This window comes from Brachycentrus maculatus, unplaced genomic scaffold (assembly GCF_059751285.1).
Source record: "Brachycentrus maculatus isolate JH-2025_06_01 unplaced genomic scaffold, ASM5975128v1 h1tg000157l, whole genome shotgun sequence".
Lineage (NCBI taxonomy): Eukaryota > Metazoa > Arthropoda > Insecta > Trichoptera > Brachycentridae > Brachycentrus > Brachycentrus maculatus.
The window spans coordinates 586,230-612,815 of record NW_028280910.1 but is presented as its reverse complement, the minus strand read 5'-3'; the positions used below and the strand labels follow the sequence as shown (position 1 = coordinate 612,815).

The following is a 26,586-nucleotide window of genomic DNA, read 5'->3' as shown; positions in this document are numbered from 1 at the left end:
TATGTATTATAATTACAAGTTCAAAAAAATATTAAATATGAATACAAAAAAGAGCCTACAAAGGCATGGCCTATGTATGGGTATACATTATATTATAGGTTATAGTAAAGGGCACTGTCAAGAATACAATATATTATATATTATCAGAAATAAAATTAGATTAAAATTGCTAATATAAACCACAAATACAAAAGATGAAAATGAAAAAGCTTAGCAAATATATACTATTTTTGGCTTTCAAAAAATGCATTGATAACTTCGAATCGGTACCTACATTATAACAATACACAGAAATGTGTGTGTGTGTGTGTGTGTGTGATAGCCGTAGGTAGGTACAAAAGTTACTTGTATTTCCGGACCTGGTTATTCTAGTTTATCAAGGCGAGGCGTTCGCAGCACACTATCTCACTGACCGACCCTTGGACGCGTGTCGAGTTGTATTTTATCTTATTACTTTTTAATTATCATAATCATTCCTTTTTTTATTGTCAAATATATATAAATATAAAAATACATGTGAACATTCATTTAAAAAAAAAAAATTATTAACATGTTATTTTGCATTAAATGTTATTTTTGAAGAAAAAAACAAATAAAAACTGAAGTCTGGCTATTTACTTCTAAATACTTATGTTGATAGACTGTGATCAATATATTTGAAAGCTCCAAGAATTCGAGTAGCGTGGTTTTCAATCATGGGTAGAATTGGTGAATGTTACAAGTGTGTAAAATGATCACTTAAACGGTCGTAAGCCCCGTTAATGCCCAGACTTCCATATTCTTCTTCATCTATTTTGAGATGTCAAAAAAACATTTACAAGATTGTGTAATTATTATTAATGTTGTTTGTTTATTGTGATTTCATATTTAATATTACGACTGTAGATATAAAAAATGTTCGTTTTTTAATGAAGAGAAATAAGTCTTTCTGAATTTTCCATAAAAAAGCACATATACACACGTGGTATTACGGAATATAAAACACAATATTAAATATCAAAATAAAACCAGCTTCAAAGTTTCCGAGCTGCATATTGCATAGTGCGCCAATAATATGCAAATCAGTTGCATATTCAAATAACGCGCTCTATACAAAACAAAACTAGCTTTAGTTCATTAATACAGGCGCGTCCCCACTTCCCGGACGCGGTCAAGTAATAAAGGAGAGCTCCCACTGACCTGACCATGAATAAAACTAGCGCCGTTTAACCCTTCGGTTTCGATGTATAACTTATTGAAGAAAAAAACATAATATGAATCTAAACTTTTTTTCACAACCCTGAAGGAACCCTTAACATACTGTCCAGTTAAGGACATTGGTATTATAAACCAAGCCAGCACACAAAATGCCGAAGCCACTTATATTTATTTATTTATTTATTTTTCAAAACATATTACATACATAAGTCATAAATATACAATATTCCCGATGAGTAATTTCTATTTCTCGTTTTGGGACATGGGATTAAGGTTAACAAGACTGGAACACAAATAATAAAGTTACAAAAAAGATTTTTTTGAAATAACCAAAACTAAAACATGGAAAAATATAAACAAAATACACAAGTATAATAAATAGGCATAGCAAGCATATTTATAAGAAATAAATGAGAAAAACAAAAGGTAAGAAGCAAATTTAAAATAAACAATTTAGTAAATATAAAAAAATGAGAAAATATAACAAATATCACTTCTAGTGGAACGGAAGGTATGCTGATGACAATCAACATTTTAAACTTAATATTTACCTTAATTGATTCGGCACTCACGTTTTGGTAAAATCTATCCATTTTTTATTAATGTTTTACTTAGTTATTACCACTATTTTTTTTTAAATCATACGGTGTTTGAAAATGATGCGGAATGCATCGAAACACGTATCACAGTAGATTTTAAGAAAAAAGTGGTATTTACTAAGTAAAACATTAATTAAAAATTAATATTTACCCGCTACGGGGCAAAAAGAGTTGTTTTTGCATTTTAAAGAAAAGGTATTGTTAAATTATTTTTTTTAAATAAACTAAACATTTTTCAAATGGGGAAAAAACATTCAGGTTTTACCTTAAAAGATCTGTTGCACAGTAAAAAGTTCAATAAGTGGCTTGATATTTATTTTTAATACATTATATTTTTAAACTTTAAAAACGATCTCCTGAGAAGTGAAGTTTTTTTATATATGACATTGTTGAAAGGAGTGAGCGATGTATGCAAGGATGTGAGTTTGGATACGGCGATATTTTGTATGTAATTTTATTACAGCCCCCCGAATTGTTTGGAGTCAACAGACCGCACTACCTGCATATTTAATAACCGAGGCCTTTCGACTTTATTGCACTGTATAATAGGGCCTAAAATGATTTTGGAGCCAAACGTTAGTCGACGCAATTTCGTTTAATACGGTTTGTTATTCTCTACTTTCCGCGCAAATTGTATTTTTAGAGGGTTGAACAACATTGACTCCTGTGCTTATGTTTTATTAAATACGATGCCTATATGAAAAGGCTACGTAGAATATTCAAACGCTGTCCGTTTAATTTAAAACCCGCATTTTTAAAGAGATACTATATTTTAACAGCGTCCTGTGAACAAAACAAGTAAACATTTTTAAAGTAACATGCATTTGTGCTAACTCCACTTAATAGACGATATATTTGTATTTTTGATTTTAGTTTTACTTGATAAATACAACTATTTCTTAAAATCCGTTATTGCATTCGTGTTTGAAATTGATTCACCAGTCACTTTGCGGTAATATCCATCCATTTTGAATTTAATTTTTGCTTGGTAAATACTTCTTTTAAACATGATAGATTAAAGTATATATTAAAACACACAACACTATATTTGGTCATTAAAATCGTTTACATATTACATTTTCTAACCGTACTGGCTTCAATAATTTCATTATCATCACCTAACTATGAATATTTCATTGTTTTAGAATTAGTACATGTTAAACCCTGATGATCACAAGGTTCTTGTCGAAACCGGTTGGAGACAAGATGTACCAATAAAGAAGTGGTTAAAAACAAAGTCGTTTTATTTAATAAAGTTTATAAAATGTGCCAGAAAGTATATGCGAAAAAATACAAGAAAAAATGAATAGCGGTATTTATTTACCAAGTAAAACTTAAATTAAAATTTAAATGTTCAAAAACATGTTTCAAGAATTTCCGAAATAGTTTCATACTCTCACAAAATACAGTAACACGTGTTTCACTTTAATTAAAAATACTAAATCATGAGATACGTCCAAATTAAAATAATAACTGTCATATGTGGTTCTGTTTATTCAAACGCAATGACAAATTATTTTAAGTGCAATCCGTGGGAAGAAATTTAATAAAGCATGAATGTAATTATAATTGTAGCACAGTTTTCAACGAGAAAATCATAATTTCATGAAACTGTTAAAATATTTCATTTTATTCAGAATATAACAAACAAATGCGTGTTTAACATGTAAATATGAAGAAAAACAAAATTCATTTATTATTATTTTCAACCGAATTATTTAAATATATAATACAGGTTTTTTAATTAAAGTTTTGCTTGCTAAATACCAATTTTTCTTAAAATGTATGTGTTTCCATGCACTAATGATCATTTTCAACATCATTGTCGTTGTTGAATGCATCGAAACACTTAATTGATTTTGAGAAATATCAGTATTTACCAAGTAAAATTATATATAGTATTATCATTTTTTAAATTGTTAATAAAAAAACATGTTTTCACCACCAGTATTATATTTATTTTTTTAACAACTAGTTTTGGAAGCTACAGATGCTCCCATCTACGGGTTTAAATATAAACTGATTGTGGATGGAAGCATCTGTACCTTCCGAAACTAATCGTAAAAAAATAAATATAATTCACAAGTGGGAAAATCAAATGTTTTTATTTACAATTAAATCATGTCTTACCATAAAGTGAATGCCGAAACGACAACTAAATTATCATTTTTAATATAAAAAACAAGTTATCACATTAAATAACATGTCAAAAATATTTATCAGTTTTTTTTGTATATCAAAAGCATTGATAAGTTTGTGGTATGGTAACACTCTCCTTATCATCCATTGTTTACTTTGTGTAATACCACTTTTTAAAACAATTATTTGTGACGATCGGTTTCGGAAAATTATTCCATCATTAAAATAAAATTATTACGTTTTGACATTTGTATAAAAATAAAAAATTGAAAGAGAGAAAGACGACAAATGAATCAGTAAGTCTATCCTTAATCAGTCTTGATAAAGAAGCGGTTAGCTTCGAAACCGGTAGACATTATAATTAAGTTATTATAAAGTATATATATATATATATATAGTTATTTTAAAACAATGTTACATTTTAATTGTTTAATTATTTATAAAAGTGTTTATTAGTTTTTTTGTTGTTTCCAGTAATTTCCCGTATTTTGCAAATTTAAATCATAAATTAGTTTTTTTAGATAACAAGTCTAATTACCAGAAAAAAATATATGTAAAAATACGATAACACAACCATAAAGTAATTAAACCTTAGTTTTTTTTTAAATTCTCTGGTAGCAACTAGGTACAAATTGTTGAAATATAAATCTAAAATTCAACGTGTGTTTTTTTAATACCATGCTGATTATGACCTTGGAGCAAAGAATCAGACACAAAAAAATAACAAAGGATTCTATTATAAAAACAAGATCACAGTTGACCTTGACCATCGCGGAACCGAAGATAACACGTACGCGATTTGTATGCGAAAAGCGTAAGATAAAAATAAAATCCTATGGTTATTTTGAGTGATACGTGCTTTTATAAGCTAATACAGCCACAAACCAACGATTCGAAACGCCATTAATTACCAGACTCTAAAAACAACAAAACGCGTGAAGTTCTAGAATCATTTATGAAGAGAAGACGGAAATAACGGTCCTGGGATGTTGATCGAGTTTCTGAACAGTTTACCAGATGACAGGATGGGAGAGTGAAATCTCCGAATGTCCTGGAAGGAGGAAACACGTGTTTAGATATGGATCGGAGAATTTAATGCCACAACAAAGAACACACGTGTTTGGATTTAAATCGGAGAACTTAATGCCGCAACAAAGAAAATAAGTTCAAAAGGGTTTTTATCGAAAATCCGAGATTTATTTCATCTCGTTGAAGATTTTATTGGACTGTTAATAAAACTTCCGCATTGGAATATATCATACATTTTTTAAAAAGGAATAACCCACAAAGCACATACTTTGAAGAGGCATGTCTGCAGATAGGATAGTAAGGATGGGTAGTGTAAATGTGAAAAATACGTCACAAATACCTAGAAATAACTAGGAAGTATATGAAAAATACATGAAAAACATAAAAAAGAATTGAAAACAAATATTTCTTGAATTCAATTTGCAATAAGCGGGAATCGACCCCGCGACGCAAGTTTCGCAGTCACGGCTACGCCACGGCGCATGTCATATGATTCAATAGATACCATTTCGTTGATTTTTAATATGTGAATATTATATTTCTTTATAAAAAAAATAATTAATATATTATTTTTTGACATCTCAGCAAAGATAAAGTCTGGACATTCACGGGGCTTGCGACAAAATGTTGTAAATAATTTAACTGGTCAAATTATAAGTTAAAATGATAAAAATCTAAATGACATTTTCTTCTCGTATATGTATGTGATTATAATCCAGGATTTGTACCTCACATACTAATAAGAGTTTCTGCTCATTAAAAAGTTTCTTTTCATCTCATCAATAGATGTCTCTAGTAAAATCCTAGTGATTCAAGAACAATGTTTCGAAATTGGATCGTATATATAGAACTTCCAAAAATTTGAGCAGTGTGGTTGTCAATCATGGGTAGAATAGGTGAATGTTACACGTGTGTAAAGTGATCACTTAAACTAGCCTATGACGGTCGTAAGCCCCGTAAACGCCCAGACTTCCATATTCTACTTCATTTTTGTTGAGTCAAAAAATTATAAGGAAAATAACTCCTATAATTGGAGATAATCCAGATTTGTAAACTAGTATTTGGACAAACTCAAGATGTTGTTAATTAATCAATCCTTCAAATTCATACAAAAAACTAACGACCACCAGGACCAAAACCAAGACCGTCGAGGTGCTGTTTAGAGCTGCCCAAGATAGGGACATGTAATCTCCACTGAGTCGGCTAAGAAGGACCTCACATGACACACGAAGAAGAGGAGAATTGAATGAGATCACGGCGCTTACTGTCTTATGGTGATAAAGGCTTGATATGCGCGCTCCCATCGGTCATGTGGTGTGACGTCATCAGACCTTTTTTTTCGTTTAACAATAAGTCTGAGTCTGCCTCATGTGGGGAGCCAGTCCAGGGAATGTCAAACTGTTTTTATAACTGTATCCAGTTTTGTATTAAAAAAAATAGTCGATGTAAAATAATAGGGATTCCAGGAAAAACCAAACAACTGTTTCTAGAATGGAAATAATATATTTTTTTAAATATGTTTACACGTATGTTCACCATATATTCATATAACTTAGTTGTTATTTATGTTTGGCGTAATAAGGCTTGTTTTTTTATAATAAGTCAAGTTTATACTAACCTTATCAAAATTGCCTTAGTCTTAGTAAAAAAAGCACAACAAAAAAAAAACAAAATAAACTTTTATTCGTATTGTGTATAAAAAAAAGAAGACATAACCAAAAAAAATATAACAGAAAATAATAATTTTAGAAAGTAGTGTTAGGGTGATAAGCATTATTGATAAAATAAGAAAAGTGTGTAAAGGATTTGGACATGTGGAACGAATGAATGAAGAAGAAAAACAGTAAAACGGTTTTGTGAGGCTTATGTAGTCGTAAATATGAGCAGTAGAAAACCGAATAAAACTTGACATGATCAAGTATGTCAAATACTTGTAAATCAGTCAGGATTCGGAATAATAGACGGGTATGTGTGAGGAGATAGATACATGAAAATAGAATAGGAACGATTTTTTGCAGACAGATTAGTGTGACGTTCTATCCTTAGCGCCCTTGAGGTAGTATTTTACGAAAATGGCGCTATATAAGATATAAAAAAATATTAATATATCGTATCCCAGCGGAGGAACAGCGAGATGGTGATGTTTTTTTTTTAAATATGTATTTACATACAACATTTTGAGTGTGTCCAAATACTTGTCCACAAAATCTTATCACGAGGTTTATAAATTGGTTCATATATATAGAACTTCCAAGAATTTGAGTCGTGTGGTTGTCGATAATAGGTAGAATTGGTGAATGTTACAAGTGTGTAAAGTGATCACTTAAATCAGCCTATGACGGTCGTCAGCCCCATAAATGCCCAGACTTCCATATTCTTCTTCATCTTTGATGAGATGTCAAAAAATAATGTATTTATGGTACATATAGAAAATAACAAAAATTTTTAACTGTGTACGTAAAATTAAATTATAATAACAAACTTAACAAAATTTTATATATGAGACTTACAGTTTGATATTTCCAGATACATATAAATCAATTTCTAAAAAATCTTGTAAGGAGCATGCAACTTTATTTAGTTAAAACATTTTTTAATTAACAAAACTTTAAGGAACACTCATAGATCAAATACAATAAAAACAAATAATAATAAAATAAAAATCTGAAAGAAGTTTAACAATGGCTCTCTCCAGAAACGAAGTCCTGTCGTCGTTAAAATATCAAATAAGCTGGAGTAATTTAGTAGAACGGTTCATATTCAGGTCTAGCGGTAAAAAAATCCCAATACGTTTCAAATACCCCTTTTACTGGTTTTATACAAAAAGCTTGAAGGGTGAAAACTGAGCTTTATCTGGCAGGGTACCAAGAAATGTTATTCATACAATATGTGTGCGTATCATGTGTGTGTGTTTATGTAAGTATTAGTGTATAAACGCGCTTGTGGTAAAAGTTTAATTGAAATAAATTCATCAATTAAATAAGCCCTTCAACATGATTAAATTGTTGAAAAATAATTATGGTTCTTTGTCAGACGGGAGAAATATCTAATTTAACATACTCAACCTATAAAGGATTGTATTAGACACGTTTTGTGTTTATAACAGCCGATATGATTAAAATTTTCATTCATCATTTTCTTTTGGAAAATTCGCGTTCGAAAAAAAAGTTATTTTCGTAAGTTGGCAATGAATGACGTCACAGAAACGATGGAGCCATTTTCATATTGGTAACATTGCTAAATTATTGGCGGCTCTATTTGTTGATGTCTATGGTCCACCCTCTCACAATGATTCGTTTTATTATACTCCAACCTGCGTTTGTTACATTGTTTTATATACCGGATTGTTTTATCGGATTTTTACATCGTTACATTACATTTTTACAGCGATCAGTATTCATATATTCGTTACAAAAATATACCGAATAAGTGACTACCTATGTGACGTAGAGTGAAATAAGTGGGACATTAAAAATAGTGAAAAAACATCCCCCAAATGCGGGCCTATTATGGGACAAATGTTTTAACAATAAAAGGGTATCACGCTTGAAGAATTCTTTCCCAATTTAACGTATTAAAACATTGCTCTATACAAATTGAATTAAATTACGTAATTTTTATTAAATTCGACATGTTAATCCAGATTGACATGTTTATGATTTTACGACAACCGAAGGTTAAAAGAGTTGAATTTCTTTCATGAAGGTTTTTGCTGCTAATTTGTGGCACTTTGTAAAATAACACTCAAGCTTTGTTTTTAACAACTTTCATTTTTGTCACCTTTTTCGAACCGGTTTCTACAAGCACCTTGTCATCTTCAGGGATGTACATACATATATTTTTATTTTAAAAATAAATATGAGTAATTAAACTAAATAATTAAGTATAGATTTTTGTCTACCGCTTTCGAGACGTACCCGACTCTTCGTCGCCGCTTCCCCGCAAGGGTAAGCAGAGACAATAGAACGCCCCACCCATCTGTCTTAACAAACTTCGCCTCTTCCACATTCGTGCATCTTCTCATACATACCCGCCTATTAAACTGACTCCTGACCTGACCACATTTAAGTATTTGTAGTACTTGATCATGCCAAGTTTTCCTCGATTTGCCTCTGCTTCTAAACAACTACATTCGCCTCATAAATTTCTTTTACCATACATTCTTCTTTGATGCGATTTACATGCCTAATTCTCTACACACCTTTCGTAATTTTATCGATAATGCTTACCTCAGCTTTGCATTCCTTCCTTATTTCACAGTTCGAACATTTATCATACAATTTTTTGCCGCACATTTGTCTGAGAGAACGCATTTCAACTGCATCCAGTCTACTTCATAAATTTATATCTTTAGAATGCTGTTTCGTCAGATGAACAATTGTTTTGGCGTCACAGTTTCACTGATTGGAATGGAGTGTATGATCGTTGAATTAAAAATAACCCCCAGACATGGATAAAACAATGCAATTTTTAACGACACGAGCTCCGTTTAAAGTTTAACATGCGTTCAATAAACCGAGATTAATAATTTACATCATGTTTAAGTATCATTAGCAAAATACTAAGTTAAGACCCATACCTACATATATTAAGGATGCTATTTTTATATATATATATATATATATATATATATATATATATATATATATATATATATATATATATATATATATATATATATATACATATATATATATATATATATATATATATATAACGTGGTAATATTTTCCTTTTGAAAATTAAGTGTAAATAATATGTAAAGTGGGTGTATAATAATAAAATAAACAATGTGTTGCTTTGTAATTAAAGTTTATTCTTAATTTATCTTTATAATAATTTTTATATCTATCTATCTATCTATCTATCTGATTCTGACAGTTAATAATATTATCGGAAGTCTTTTGTTTTATTCTGAGCGACGCATGCGGCATCTGGTGGTAGAACTGTTTTATGTAGGTACTTTTTGTAAGTACTTAATAAAATGTATAGGTAGGTACCTAGGTATTTTATTACATCTCCCCCCTTGGGGATGAAAATTCATAGTAAAATTTTCACTCGTCCTCCGGATCATCTTCTTGTAGTGAAGGGACTGGTATAAGTTTAGTGATATGATAAAGTTTTTATTTTTATTTTTTCCTCCTATCTTTTTTCCTTCTTTTTTTTTCTTTCTTTTTTTCTTTCTTGTTTTTTTTCTTTCTTTCTTTTTTTTTCTTTTTTTTCCGTTCTTTTTTTTCTTTCTTTTTTTTGTATTTTTTTTTTCTTCTTGACCCTTTTAAAGTAGACACAGTTTTTCTCAATCCATTTGTTTTTTTCTTTTGAATTCCTTCATTTTTATTCAGATCTCTTAAAGTATCTTCTAATATAACCAAATGTACAACTTTTAATTGTTCATCTGCATTTCTATTCGATTCTAAAACTGGGTTCCGGCTTAGACAATCTACTTCTAAATTTTTCTTTCCTGGAGTATATTTTATTTCATCTTTCGTAGAAGTTTTTTCTACTTTATTTTTATTTTCATTTTTCAAGCACTGTTTCTGTGTTATTTGTATGTCTTCATTTTTATTCTGATCTTTTAAAATATCTTCTAATTTAACCAAATTTACAACTTTTAATTGTTCATTTGCATTTTCCTTCGATTCTATTACTGAATTCCTGCTCATACAATCTGCTTCGAAATTCTTCTTTTCTGGAGTATATTTTATTTTATATTTTGTAGAATTTTTTTCCACATTATTTTTATTTTCATTCTTCAAGCACTGTTTCTGTGTAATTTGTAAATCTTCATTTTTATTATTAATCTTATCATCCTCCTTTGTTTTAAACCAGCACGTTGCTTCAGAGTGATATCGAGTTCCCTTATTTAAATTTTCACAAATCTTACATGGACTTTTATCTTTAATTTTATCACTAGTTTTTAGATTTCCACGTCTTCTTTGTTTATCTTCTAATCGTTTTCTTTGATCATCTTCTAATTTTTCTCTCTCACTCCGAACATATTGTAGTAATTGTTTTAATACATCTAATGTTTCATCATCCATTTCCAATTAACAAAATTGTCGTTTTATAACGTGGTAATATTTTCCTTTTGAAAATTAAGTGTAAATAATATGTAAAGTGGGTGTATAATAATAAAATAAACAATGTGTTGCTTTGTAATTAAAGTTTATTCTTAATTTATCTTTATAATAATTTTTATATCTATCTATCTATCTATCTATCTGATTCTCACAGTTAATAATATTATCGGAAGTCTTTTGTTTTATTCTGAGCGACGCATGCGGCATCTGGTGGTAGAACTGTTTTATGTAGGTACTTTTTGTAAGTACTTAATAAAATGTATAGGTAGGTACCTAGGTATTTTATTACATATATATATATATATATATATATATATATATATATATATATATATATATATATATATATATATATATATATATATATATATTTAAATTTACGTTAAAAATATATAAAGCATGCCACACACGTTTCGAAACCTACAGCATAAATTTTAATTATTGTTCAATCTCATATTGAAAACTAATATACATTACGTTTTAATTTAATCAAATAACATATTAAAATGATTAAAGAAAACACTTGTTTTGTACCACTTGAGTTTTATTATAGACTACATGTTTCAGAAGTTAAACTAAAAAATAAAATACAAAAATGTTCTATAAATAAGGAGAGGGGAAAGTAATTTATTATTTAAAGTAATATAAGTAGTTTTCTTTAATCATTGTAACATGTCTTACCACAAAGTTAATGCCGAAACAATAAATAAAATAACATATTAAACATGTGACACGTGTTACGAGACTTCTAGCATAATAATTAATAATTGTTGAATCTCGTATTGAAAACTTTTATAAAATGTGTAATTTTAATTTATGTAAAATAATATATTAAGCATGCGAAACGTGTTTCAAAACTTGTGACGTAATAATTGATAATTGTTAATCTCGCATTGAAAACTAATGTTAATTGCTGAGTTTTAATTTACGATGTCAAATAATGTATTCAGCATGAGACACGGGTTTCGTACTTTGCAGCAAAATAATGAATAATTGTTCATATTATTAAATAGTTACTAATTAATCATATTGAAAAAAAAATAATCTAATAATATATTAAATATGTGACACGTGATTCTGATTGATGGTAAAAAAAATATTTTATTATTTTTTTGTCATTTACTTTGTGAAATATCAAGGTGATTTTAATATACATAAATAAAACACTTGCATAATACAACTTTTTGAGTTTACTATAGATGTTCAAATATTTCTCGATACTAGTCGGGTTAGCATTAATAAGTTCTAAGTGTTTCATTCCTACACTAATAAAATTAATTACTTTTAAAAAAACCTTAGATTGTTTAGGCATGCTTTCTCTCAACTTGCATTAACTTTGTGGAATGATATGTTAATCACATGTTGATGAAAAAAACTGTAGTTTTGGAAACTAGACATGTATAATGAAAAAAGTTGTATTTTACAGTATTTGTTTTTTTAAATGTGCCGGGTTGTGGTCCAGTGGTTAGTGTCGCGGACTCTTAAAGTCAGAGTTTCTCTGTTGGAACCCACTATACCAAAATTCTAATAATGAGCCGCTTAGTAGTATGGAATTGAAATATTCGAGTAAATAATAAAAACACAAATATTTCTTATTTAAATAAAATTAAATCTTATACTTATTATAAATTAGTAAATATATAAAAATAAACAAATATATTAGTAAATATATTTGTTTATTTTATAATTAGGAAATATATAAAATAAACAAAAAAAAACATGTAGCTACACATATTTCGCTGCTGTTGGGACGGTAAGGGGTTTACCACGTCCAAATTATAATTGTTAACAGCAAAAATATTACAAAATTGTATTCATGATTGTTTTTAATATTAATATTTAAATTGGCATTTTAAATTATCAGCGAAATGGATGCGGGCCTTTACCCGCTGTCTGGCGGTTTCTTATGAATTCCTAGTTATTAAGATTCGTATCGGGATCACAAGCCCGCACAAGGTCTCCTTAATGCCGGCAGACGATTGTGTGACTTAAGTATATCTAGCCGAGGAGCGTTATTCGAAGCTTCCAATCAAAGACTTAGGACCGTGTGGAGCAGTGGGTCAACAAACAGATGTTGAACTTTATGAACCGGGTATCAGCAGTATTTTTTGTGACGTTTAATATTTTATCTGCGTTCAATGGTCTTAAATCTTTACAATTTTAGAATATTATAGTTTCTCTTTTGAAAATTCGCAAACAAAGTCTTCGTTATCGCATGTTATTTCAACAAATAAATAATTCGTCAATTGTTTCGGCGGTCACTTTGTTGTAGCTTATAACCCATTTTTAATTAAAATTTTACTTGGTATTTTTAATTAAAATTTTACTAGGTGTGTTGAGATGGTTTGGACATGTAGAACGAATGAGTGAGGAAAGAACGGTAAAATAATTTTATGAGGCGAATGTAATTGGAAAAAGGAGCAGAGGAAGACCGAGAAAAACTTGGCACGATCAGGTATGCCAAATACTTGAAAGCGGTCAGGTTAAGAGTCGAAACAACAATCGACGGGTATGTATGAGGAGATGCATGAACGTGGAAAAGGCGAGGAATGTTTGCAAGGACAGAGTGGCGTGGCGTTCTATTTTCTCTGCCTACCCCTGCGGGGAAGCGGCATGATGGTTAGTTAGTTTTTTGATATCTATAGTGACACGTGTTGACGAGAGTGTCGCAATAGATTTTTTTTATTTCTTCAGTTAGCTAATACATATAACATTTATTTACAACACGTGAGTATATACAAAACATTCTGCCCTGTAGCGGGAAAATATTAAGTTAAAAATATACCGCTTTTACTAAAATAAAGTACATTTTCTGGGCATTCCGAAAACATGCACAGCTGAAAATTTACGATTTTTTGATATATGACGTTGTTGAAAGAAGTGAGAGATGTATCTGTTTTCGTAAATTGTGTGAAACTATTTTATAACGGTCAATAAGAATGAAACATTGAATATTATTTCTTTCTGGCCTGAGGCAGTAAATAATAAAAGCGAGTGCCAGTTGAACGCCTTATCATTTTAGTGTCACGAATGCATTTATCATAAACTAACTCTGTGTAACACATTTCTAATTTTATGCCCTACAACTAAACGGTGATAAAATATACATAGAGAGAGAGATTTGTTTTATTTTTATAGTGCTATTGAACTGGAGTTGACGACGATGTTTGGTTCTTAAAAACATCTTAACGTAGACGAAAAAGAAAGAATATGGAGGTCTGGGCATTAACAGGGCTCACAACCCCCATAGGCTGGTTTTATTGATCACTTTACACACATGTAGCATTCACCAATTGAACCCATGATTGACAACCACACTACTCATACTATGTTCCCGCTGATAAGAAATAAAAATTAAAAAATTAAAAATCAAATAAAAAAAGAAACCCCTCTTCAACCTTCAACGTTCCAAGGACCCAACTCTAAAATTTAGAATCAGCTTCACATACGGTATTTGAAAATGATGTGGTATGCATCGAAACACATGTCATAGTAGATTTTAAGAAAAAGTGGTATTTACTAAGTAAAAAAATATTAATTAAAAATGGATAGATTTCACCACAAAGTGACCGCCGAATCAATTAATGAAATTTATTAATGTAACTATTTTTGTTAATGTCATGTAATGTTTATTATTGTTAATGTAACTATTTTTTATTATTTACTTTTTTAAATGTAAAGCTGTACAATTCCCGAACAAATAAATAAAAAAATAAAATAAAATAAAAACAAGGTTCTTTTCCGAAAACGGTTGGAGAAAAGTTCCAAAAATAAAAGTGGTAATAAAAATTTCTAGCATTTTTTTATAAAATTTTATCTTATTTCAACTTGATTTCCAATAAAATGTACGTTTACTTATATACATATGTGGTACATTTGAGGCATATCTGAACTAATTTGGTTATTCGGTAACGTAACACGTATGTTACAAAATTTACTGGCCCGTAAGAACTACACGTCGTAAAAAATGTGTTGCGACAAGAAACTATTCAAACCTGTTCTTAACATACCGATAAAAGGTTATGTTTATAGTACGAACGCTTAAACGCCGTATAAACATATAAACGAGATGTAACCAAAAGGGAAGTTTACACGAACGAGGAATGATAACGAGGCTCATTAAAATATGTAGTAAACTTTACTAATCGATAAGCCAAATGCGAATAGTTGAAGAAAACAGCTTGAAATTTTTAACAACGGAGTCCTGCTGTTAACCCGATTGTATGGAAGAGAAGCATGGAGCAAAAAAGGATTAAAATAGACTGAAAGCAGTCAAAATGCGATCTCTTAGACAGATGTTTGGTAAAACCATGTATGATAGATGTTCGAATTGTGATATAAGTAAAAATGCAAGGCTGAGAAAAGCACTATCGATAAAATTAAGAAAAATGTGTTGCAATGGTTTGGGCACGTGAATCGAATGAGTAAAGAAAGATAGTTCAATAAATTTATGAAGCGAATGTGGTTGGTAATAGAAGCAGAGGAAGACCGAGGAAAACTTGATCATAATCAAGTATTTAGAATACGCAAAAGTGGTCAGCTCAGAAGTCGGAATAATAGGCGGGTATGTATGAGGAGATACATGAATATAGAAGAGGCGAAGAGTGTTTGTAAAGGCAAATTGATGTGGCGTTTTAATTTATCTGCTTCCCCCTGCGGTGAAGCGGCGTGATGGTTAGTTAATTAGTGTGAAGGAGAAAAAAACCTATTTACATTTAATCTAAAGGTTTCGAAAATTCACCTTTGATTTAATAATTTCTATCTTAAGATTTCAGTATGTATTGTCATTTAGCAATGGCCAATGGATAATATGTTTAATAATGAATAGCGACGTTCAAAAAAACTATGACGTTCTACCCTCTCTTTGTATTCATTTCCAAATCGTACATACCTATGTGCACATCATTATTTCGATGAAATATCAAAAATAATTATATACATTTGATTTGCGTTCATCACTTGAAGGTAATTTAAATATGATTTCACCGTTTTCGTGAGTAATCGTTTCAAACATATATTTAAAAAACAAAACATACTTAAATATATACTTCAATATTACAATTGTGTTTATATTACAAAGACGGAATATATTGAAAACAAAGCGTTTTTGTATATTATACCACCTGTATCCGGCCACGCGTTTCTATGGCTCAATCTGCTCAAAGAAAAAATATATTAAATAAAAAGTACACATTTGCAATTCGAGTATGCTTGATTTCATAGTGCTTGTGAAGTAATAAATATGTATATATATCAAAAATTTATGAAATAAACAAAGCAATCGAATATACTGCAGCTGTCAAGAAGCACGCAGTTCGTAATGAGCAACTTTTATATAACTTCTTAACAGATGGCGCTGCCATTGCCGTCAAAAAAAGTTTTTTTTATTCACTTATTATAGGTAAAAAGGCCTATCACAGGTGGATATAAAACACACGCTCGTATTCGAATTCAACGTTGTGTCAAAATTTCAAAGCAATCGGTGAGTAACTTTGGAAAATTTAAGATTTTCAACGAACGTATTATATATTAATTTATATTTTGACAATTTTAAATTGTATCTTCATTTAGATTTTTACAGAATCATAATAATCTCTGTCTATAATCGGATTCTCATTTGATAACACTGTTTTAACATATCCTATATTTCCATTGATGTCTCTGATTTGAATAAAAAAGTTATTAGCGTATTGATAGCTTAAAAGTATTTTTTATACAGTTCGTCGGTGTATTAAAAATGAATTAATCAACTGAATTAATTATGTAAAATTATAAAACTGATATTCCAAGAAAGACACAATTTTTAAAGAAAATATTTGTATTTTTATTATTTATTCTCAAATATTTCAATTTCATGCAATTTTTGTGAGCCCTAGCAGTTCTTTCTTAAGAATAGGCATCAAATTGTGTTAGAATGGCTTTGAACCCAGAACTCTAATTTAAAGTCAGCGTAACTAACCACGGGACCACAACCCGACATAATTTGAGTAATACCTAATGTTTTTAATTAATTACTAACATAGATACAAAGCGAATGGAAATTCTCAGAATAATTGAAGCGATGATTGACACACTGGAATGAATTCTGAGAACCAAATGGTATTTTTCCCATGCAAAGTTATTGCTAACCGTTTCAGCGATAATTTTTAGGAAAAAGAGTATTTTACAACATTTCGAGTGTGTCCAAATACTTGTTGATAAAATCTGGATTATCTCCAATTTTAGGAGTTTTCTTCAAATTATTTTTGACATCTCATCAAAGATGATGAAGAATATGGAAGCTGGGTAGAATATACGGGGGTGACAGGTATTATTGGGTACGGACACTTTGTATTTATGGGTTCATATGTATAGAACTTCCAAGAATTTTAGTAGTGTGGTTGTCAAAAATGGGTAGAACTAGTGAACGTTACATGTGTGTAAAGTGATCACATAAACTAACGTATGACGGTCATCAGCCCCGTAAATACCCAGACTTCCATATTCTTCATTGTCTTTGATAAGATGTCAAAAAAGAATATGAAAAAAGAATTTACTTACGAATAATGAACTAAACTCAGGTTTTCCGTGCCGAGGGCACATTTTACAATATTTATTTATATAATTATTATGAAAGAAAATTAATTATGCAATCCGATACGACATGGCCAAATGATAAGATTTTTATCAGATTAACCCACTTCCATTATCCATTTAAGAATACCTCTTTTTATATTAAGTTTAAATTTCTAATGACTTTATGGGTAATGATTAAAGAAAACACTTATTTTTTACCACTTGAGTTTTATTATAGACTACATGTTTCAGAAGTTAAACTTCCATCATTCAGGTATGTATAATAAATATTATTGTATTTATTATACAGACCTGAATGATGGAAGTTTAACTTCTGAAACATGTTGTCTATAATAAAACTCAAGTGGTAAAAAACAAGTGTTTTCTTTAATCATTGTAACATGTCTTACCATAAAGTTAATGCCGAAACAATAAATAAAATGACTTTATGGGTTATTGAAGCAGGTTGTAAAACTTAATTAGATAATAATCAAAGTTTTTTTCCCAATTAAAGGATGTATTAGATTTTGTTTTATATGTTTCTGTGTTTTGGATCCTGTAGTTCTATGTTCGTTACCAAAAAGTGTGTTCATTGTGGTTTGGGACTTTTACCACTCGCCATATCGCCCACTCCTTTCAAGAACGTCATAAATCAAAATACTTGATTTTTTAGGAGAACGTTTTAAAAGTTTAAGAATATAATACAATGTATTCAAAATAAGTCTCAAGCCACTTTTTGAACTTTTTACTGTGTAACAGATCTTTTAAGGTAAAACCTGAAGGTTTTTTCTCCATTTGAAAAATATGTAGTATATTTCAAAAAATAATTAAACAATACCTTTTCTTCAAAATGCAAAAACAACACTTTCTGCCCTGTAGCGGGTAAATATTACGTTAAAAATATGCCTCTTTTGCTGGGATATAGTACATTTTCTGGGCATTCCGAAAACATGTATAACTGAAAATTGTCGATTTTTGATTTATGACGTTCTTGAAAGGAGTGAGCGGTATGAGGATAGCATTAAAATAAGATGATAAATTCGAGTGGAAAAAATAATGGCTAGACGGATAATCATTACGCCGTGTACGTCATGTCATAAAAGTTAACTTTACAGCTGCTATCATTAAGAACCCATCACTAAAACGGCGTGTTACAATTTTTTTCATGTCAAAACTAATGTCACGTGTCAGAAAACGTTATATGCTAAAACTATCTTTATATGTGCTTTTAAGAATTACTCTCACATAACACAAGAAAGAACCTACCAGCAAAGCTTGTTGATCACAATTCACGATTAACATTTTTTATGGTAACGTACATTAAACATTAAGCAACAAGATCCATCATAACACAGGAAAACATCAAACAAAATCACACATACCTCCTTTGATCGAAATAACTTAAATTACCTATTAATTTGTACAATCTGATAACATTTTGTTGGACCAGATTATTTTATTCTCAACATTTTTGGACACACTCAAAATATAATACAAAATAAGAAGACCGAAATTTATTATTGTTGTACAAAATTTTCAGTGTGTCCAAATACTTTTTCACAAATCTGGATTATCTCCAATAATAGGAGTTTTTCATGTTATTTGTTGACATCTCATCAAAGATGAATGATGATATGTTTTCATCTCACCAATAAATGTCTTTAGTGAAGTTCTAGTTCTATTGGTGAGATGAAAAAATATCATCTTTCATCTTTAATGAGATGTCAAAAAATAATATTACTGTTGTGTTATTACGAGTTATTTCCAACACATCTGTACTCTGAAAAAAATCTCTTTGTGATTTGCAAATATTACTTTTCAAATCGCATTCTCGGGATTTACACTGGATGATGTGTTATCGTAGTCATATTTTAAATAACTTTTGTATATTAAAAGTATTGTATAAAGAGGTATTACACAAAGTTAACGAGAATATTTTAAATATTTTATCGTTAGTCTTCAAGCTAGTTAAGCCCTGGGATACCTTTGACTTTGTGAAGGATGCTGTAAAACCGGATTTGGAAAATGAGTTTTGGCCATGCAGTTTATCGCTTTGAGTTCTAACCGCTTCCAACACGTCATGCAAATTGCAATTCCATCTTACACACGTTCGAATATTATTTTCTAAAAACTTTGCATTTTACACTTTTATTTTCTATTTTATCTTGAATGTTTTTCGCAAATACCTTTTGGCACAATTTATAAACATTTAAAATAAAACAAATTTGTTTTTCAACACTTTTTTGTTGATACTTATTTTTTCAACCGCTTTTAGAGTAAAGAGTTTAAGCATCTGAGAAAAAAATCAAGAAAAAATACAAAATAAACGTTTAAAATATACAGTGTTTATTCTGTTTAAAAAAGTTTATTTTCTCTCCTGATAACCACTTTATAAAATTGTATTTATTTATTTCATCACATGCATAATTCTTAATAACAAATTACAGTAATTTGCCCTTACTGAGTTTTCTCACGCCAAGGGCAAATATTATATTTACATTTACATACAAAAAAATTGTTAATGCACTCAAATACGACATGGCCGAATGATGCGATCTATTTCAGATCTGCCCACTTCCATTATCCATTTATAAATAGCTCTATTATAAATAGTTTATATTTTAATGACTTTGTGGATAGTGGAAGCAGGTTGTGCAACTTTATTACATGTCATCAAAGTTCTTTTGACCAAAAGAGGTAGGTGTTAGATTTTGTTTGATGTATTTCTGTGTTTTACATATTCGTATTTTACATAAATATTGATAGAAGACGTTTAGTATAATATACTAAAGGTCATCTTACAAATCGTAAATGGCTCATTTTTATTAAGTTTCTATTTTTAATGACTTTAAAAATAATGAAAGCAGATTGTACAACTTTATTGCATGCTTATCAAAGTTCAAAAAGAGGTTCATATGTGCTAGATTCTGTTTGATGTGTTTCTGTATTTTAAGATCTTAATTTCATATAATTTCATATAATTTTATTATAAGTTCGGTAAAACAAGTTTAAACAGTATAATATATAACTTTAGGAAATGAACAATTTACACCAAATATTTTGCTGATTCTCTGAGGTTCGAGAAAGCTCCGAATAAAAGTTCCACAAAAGCTTTAAGGCTGTGTTTTTGAGATATTTTACATAAACGTAGAATTCACAATGAAGTGGAAGGCGTAGGGTAATAAATTTAACAGGAAGATAAATAATTGTAAGTGCCTTTTGAGGCACATTATTATAAATTATAAATCATCTTTTGATTCCGATTTTGTCGTATTTCTGTGATTAAGATGTTTTATTGTACGGCTGTGGGTTATTTGATCTTACGTTCAACTCGTTTCATATTTCTCGTGACATTGAAGGATGACATCGACGCTGGAGAGCGAAACGAACGGAAGTGGTACTTACATTAGAACTTAAATACACATTTCTACTTTTACATGAGGTTTTTTTTTACCATATGCATTGTCGGCTTATGTAAGTAATACTCAGGTGAAAACTTTAAGTTAAGTATGGAGTTTTTTTCAAACTTTTTCTTCTTATCGTAGTAAATAAATATTTTAGTATAAACAAAAGAACTATTTATATTTTTAAAAAGATAAGAAACTGAACATTTAGTTTCTAAAAATGTAGTAATAAAAACGAGACCGGTATCCGGTAAAAAAACAATAAACAAAAAACACTAAAAACTCATTGAAATATTCTGAAATATTTTCAAATCGTTTCAACATTTCATTACGATTAATTTGATTTAACACTATCTATTTCATTCTGTGAATTTTACATTTTCAATAAAGTATCCCAAAAAAACAGTTTAGAGCTTTTCAAGAAACTTTTATTCGGAGCTTTCCGAACCTTAGAGATCAGTTGAATATTTTGTGTTAGTTGTTCAATTAATTTAGTTACATATTAAACTATTATCGAATATATTGTATAATATGTGTAATATAGATCCAAACACATCGAACACATACCTCTATGGTCAAAATAACTTTGATTATTATGCTATAGAGTTGTACAACCTGCTTCTATTATCCATAATCTCATTAAAAGAATAAACCAAATATAAAACAGCTATTCTTAAATGGATAATGTTGGTGGATAGATCTGAAATAGATCGCATGATTCGGACATGTCGTATTTGATTGCATGTCATAAACAATTTTCTTTCATGTAAGTTTTAAATAAATATTGTAAAATATGCTTTCGGCAAAGGAAAACTCAGTGAGGGTACATTATTGTAGTTTGTTTTTATGAGTACGATGAAATATAAATTAATAAATTGATGTCAACCTGATAAAACGATGAATTTAAATGCTGAGTATTACAATTCTGTATAAAAAGGTATTTATTGACTAGGTGTTTATTTTATTTGCAACAAAATTAGTTTGTTTGCAATTGCGTTTGTATTTTATATACTTATATTTTTTAATTCAAACCTAGGCTGAAACATTTTTATTGTTGTACATTATTAAATTGTTCTGCAAAAATGCACCAACTAACGTTTTCTTACATGTTTAACTAGCATTAGTTCAAAAATTGCCCTTTCAAGGAGTAACAATTATTGTCACAGAATTGTTGTTGTAAAAAATAAAATAACCGTTTTAGTAGACTCAAATTAGTGTTTGATTTACATACTTAAAGCATACTTCATTTATTATTTAACCATATCGCTCACTCCTTTCAAGAACGTCATAAATCAAAAATCGTCAATTTTCAGTTGTGCATGTTTTTGGAATGCCCAGAAAATGTACTATATCCCAGCAAAAGCGGCATATTTTCAACTTAATATTTACCCGCTATAGGGCAGAAAGTGTTGTTTTTGCATTTTGAAGAAAATGTATTTTTTAAATTATTTTTTTAAATATACTAAATATTTTTCAAATGGAGAAAAAACCTCCAGGTTTTACCTAAAAAGTTCTATTGACAGTAAAAAGTTCAATAAGTGGTTTGATATTAATTTCTAATACATTGTATTACATTTTAAAACTTTAAAAACGTTCTCCTGAAAAATCAAGTTTTTTGATTTATGACGTTCTTGAAAGGAGTGAGCGATATGTCATACATAAGTCGCATATATAATATTCCCGATGAGTAATTTCCCTTACTCATTTTGGACATATAAAAAAGGTTTACATCGTTATCATTTTCCAACCACATAAATAATAGGCGTTCTACCGAATGAACTTTTTTTGTTACGTAATAGTCATCCATCGCTCCCGGTGTCAGAAGGTGACACAATACAAAAATACAGTTTGGTGACCTCACCTAATTGGACGAACATCTTGGGCCTGACGTTGTCCTGCCACGTGGCCAGCCCGGAGCCGACAGCAGCCAGCACCAGGGCGGTCAGGGCGACCAGCCTCGTCGTCTCCATCCTCACTGGCCACTCAACTACACTGCCCACTGCACTGGAGGCGAGTACTAAACCACTCGACCGGATCACTATCCGCCAAAGGCGAGGGCCGCCTGACAACCGTCACACATGGTATCGATACACACAGAAAAAAATATCTGCGCCGTGAAAACTTTTTTTTATTGAACTTTATAAAGCCCCTGAATGTTAAGATCGCGCGTGGGCTGTCTGATTAGTTTCCCGATTTATTTATATCAATATAATATAAACATATATTTCGTTATAATGCTCAATAATATAAATCGACTTTTTTCTTTTAATATTAGCTGGTTTCAGCAAGATGTGAAACCAATGAGAGAAAAGTTAAAATAATGTTATTTAATTTTATATTGTTATCAAATGTTATCTTATTTATCGGAAAGCGGTTGATTTAACACAAAATTAGGAATATATTTTTCAAAATTTGGTAGTTTAGCCCACGAAAATATATTTCGCCTCTCTTGCGAAATCACGAAAAATGCTAGCTCAGCGGATATTGTGCAATGTTGACAAAGTGCATAATAGCGAATTCGGTTATGTTCACAGATTATTCGAGCGATCGCACGATCTTCCACAATAATACAAACTGTTCGTAAAACACATCGAAAGTTACCAAACACATCGAGGAAACGTGCGAGGATTTGCTTCCGAGAGGAGGTATTTTGTTATTTTTCACACGTGACAAATAAACAATGCGTTCGGGATCGATAAATTCTTCATTCACTGGTGTGCGTTTGGCCGAAAATGGGTATTAGACACCGCAGTTGTGTATGCGCGCAGTGACAATGCGTCGATGCGGCAGCGTGAGCACATATGGCGGACAGGCGACGGACACACACGAGCACGCGTGACGGCCGCGCGGCGCAGACTGGGGGGCGACTCGCGCTGCGGGAGGCGGGAGCGCACGATGCGGGACGGAGATTGCCGAGGAAAAGCGATGCCTTCCGAGGGACGCAGGGCGCCGGAGTCTCTCGAGGGGTGACGGAAAGGCCCGAGCGCCGACGGAGGGAGCCGAGCGCGGCTAGGCGCGTGCGCACTCGGCGCATTGGCGCTGGTCGGCGGCCATTGCACCCGCTGCACCTATGGGCACACAAAAAGGGGTTATTTTTATATACAGCTGTTGTTCGGCGCAAGTTTTTTTTACTCTTACCTACCTACCTACCTTGTATTAGTGGAGTAGGCCCGTTAGGCACTAGAATAAAAGCACCGCACAGCCATTGTATGACATAAAAGGGGATACAGCACACGTATATAATTAACCTCAACTTACTCAACTTGTGGTCGAGTTCAAAGTCAACAGATCAAGTTTCGCTTACCTAAGCCTTAAAACTTAAAGGAACATTATTAATTTTCTAAAGTAATTACGCTCCCAACTTCGGCTTACAAGCTTTTAAACAGAGTTAGTAATCTTTCTAAGAACCTAAATAATATATTGACGTGTAATATAGATGTCTCACGGAGACAAATTTATTTATGTGAATCTTTTGTCATTTAGAGGGATCACGACTTGTCATCGGTTGGCTTAAGTGATCACTTTATAAGAAACGTTCATGTTTTGAACATCCTCCATCTTATTTTTTTTAAACTATACATTAACAATATCCAAACGAAATACGAAAATATTTAATTCGCTGTGTTGTTTTTATCGAGCATACACATATATATTTTTATTTATTTATTTTATCATTATTAAGTATTGGTTACAAAAAGCAACTTTTACGACCCATTATATTTAATTTATATACATATTACTCTTTCGCTGAACCTGCCAGCCATTGATTATCTTTATATGACACAATATTTAATGTTGAGATAGGTACAACGTTATCGTAGGGAACGTTGTAAGGGGTTAATATTTAAATTTAATTTTTACTGGGGGAATTTACTGAAATGAATAATTTAAAATTTAAATTTATTGTGAAATACAGCAACCCCCTTTAAGGTTCCCTCCGATAACGTAGTACGTATCTCAACGTTATATGGGGGCTTACTGTATTTTATTTCTCTGTTATTTTCCAATCTTTTGCAGAATAAAGTCTTTTCTTGGTAATTTTCCCTCGAATATATTTCACATCAAAAAAGTCGTGTCGTAATAAAGGGTACACCATGATTACTCTCCTACTTGAAACAGTTTTACTGGAGCACAATAAGTATCACTACGGTACTACAAAGAAAACATTGAATTGAGTTCTTTATGCGTCTTGGTATAAAGTACTCTTTATAACATGTGGGTATAAAGTGCATAGTTACATTAGATAAAGCTAAAGAGGTGAGTAGGATCCGGTTACTGAGAAGATCTATATCGGTGGACCTATATTATTTAAGTTATCACTATGAACGGATCAATTGAACGATGGATCTTTTAATTTATTCTGTCAATTATTAATAACATCAACTGAAAACTTTAAAGCACGTCACACTAAAACACGTCAGCGGGGAGAGGGGAGGGGATAAACGACCAATCAATAAAATTAGTTTTCATCACAAATCCCATTAACAAGCACATAAAAAGTCTTATATATTTTTTTTATCTTCTTTAAGCCCTTTTTGAAACCCAGTGGTGCATAGGGAACTGCTTTGTACAGAATAAATGTTATCGAAGTAGCCTCTTATCTTCATGAAGGTCAGCCTTGCGCTTACCAGTCTAGTGATATATTCAAGAAGTATTACAGTGAAAAATCACTATTATTGACTTTCTAGGTAATTAAACCGGGATCTTCAGAATGGCAGCCAAACAAGCTTACCACTACACTACGACATTTACCAGTTAACAAAATCACCTTTATTGATTTAAAAATTGAGTCATGATATTTTTTTGATTCGTATAATTTGAAATAAAACAATCGATTTTTTTACAACGTGAGTTATTGTTACGACTAGTTTCGGAAGCTGCAGATGCTTCATTCTTTTTGTTAAAATATATTTTTTATTAAAACCTGTAAATGGAAGCATCTGAAGCTTCCAGTCATAACAATATAATACTCAAGTGGTAAGAAACAATTGTTCTATATTTTATATATCAAAAGCATTGTTAAGTTTGTGGTAAAGTAATGAAACACTCTCCTTATCATTCATCGTTCACATTGTGTAATACCACTTTTAAAAAGTTTTTAATGTGGTTTACACAAAGTGAGCGACGAATGAAAACAAATTTTTATTTGTAATTTATAAATGGGTGAGTGAATCATGTAAATTATTGCACCAGAGAATCATCGACCTGTGAACGAATCAACGTTCGTGAACGAGAATCACTAAACATTCAGATCCGGTCTTTGAACTCAATAAACCCAAAATTAAGATCCGATCACTGAACCAGTTCAAATGAACGGATCTTTGAGATCCAGTCGTTCACGAACGACCCACTTCCAAAAGCTAATCGACTAGCACAGGTCGCCGAGTTGAAGTAATCGTGATACCAATAAAGGAACTTATTCCACAGAGAGATATACTCGTATATCAGCAGTTCAGGATCTAGGTTACGATGATTGATTCTTGTCAAATGATATTGCAGTTATTACTTCCCCGTTCAGTTTGTGAATCAACCGAGTTGATTGGAAATGGAATAGGAAATGAAAACCCTATATAATCCTGGGAC

At 30.8% G+C, this 26,586-nt stretch overlaps 1 protein-coding gene across 3 annotated transcripts in view; it reads right to left on the bottom strand.

Moving 5' to 3' along the window:
• Sema1a (semaphorin 1a) overlaps window positions 1-22,995 on the bottom strand; it is a 615,492-nt gene extending 592,497 nt beyond the window's left edge. For all 3 annotated transcript variants that reach the window (XM_088261512.1, XM_088261511.1, XM_088261513.1), the window contains exon 1: window positions 22,865-22,995. In XM_088261512.1, coding sequence (XP_088117638.1) covers window positions 22,865-22,973 — 109 coding nt within the window. In that variant the 5' untranslated portion in view covers window positions 22,974-22,995. The remainder of the gene's footprint in view (window positions 1-22,864) is intronic.
• Window positions 22,996-26,586: the final 3,591 nt, after the last annotated feature.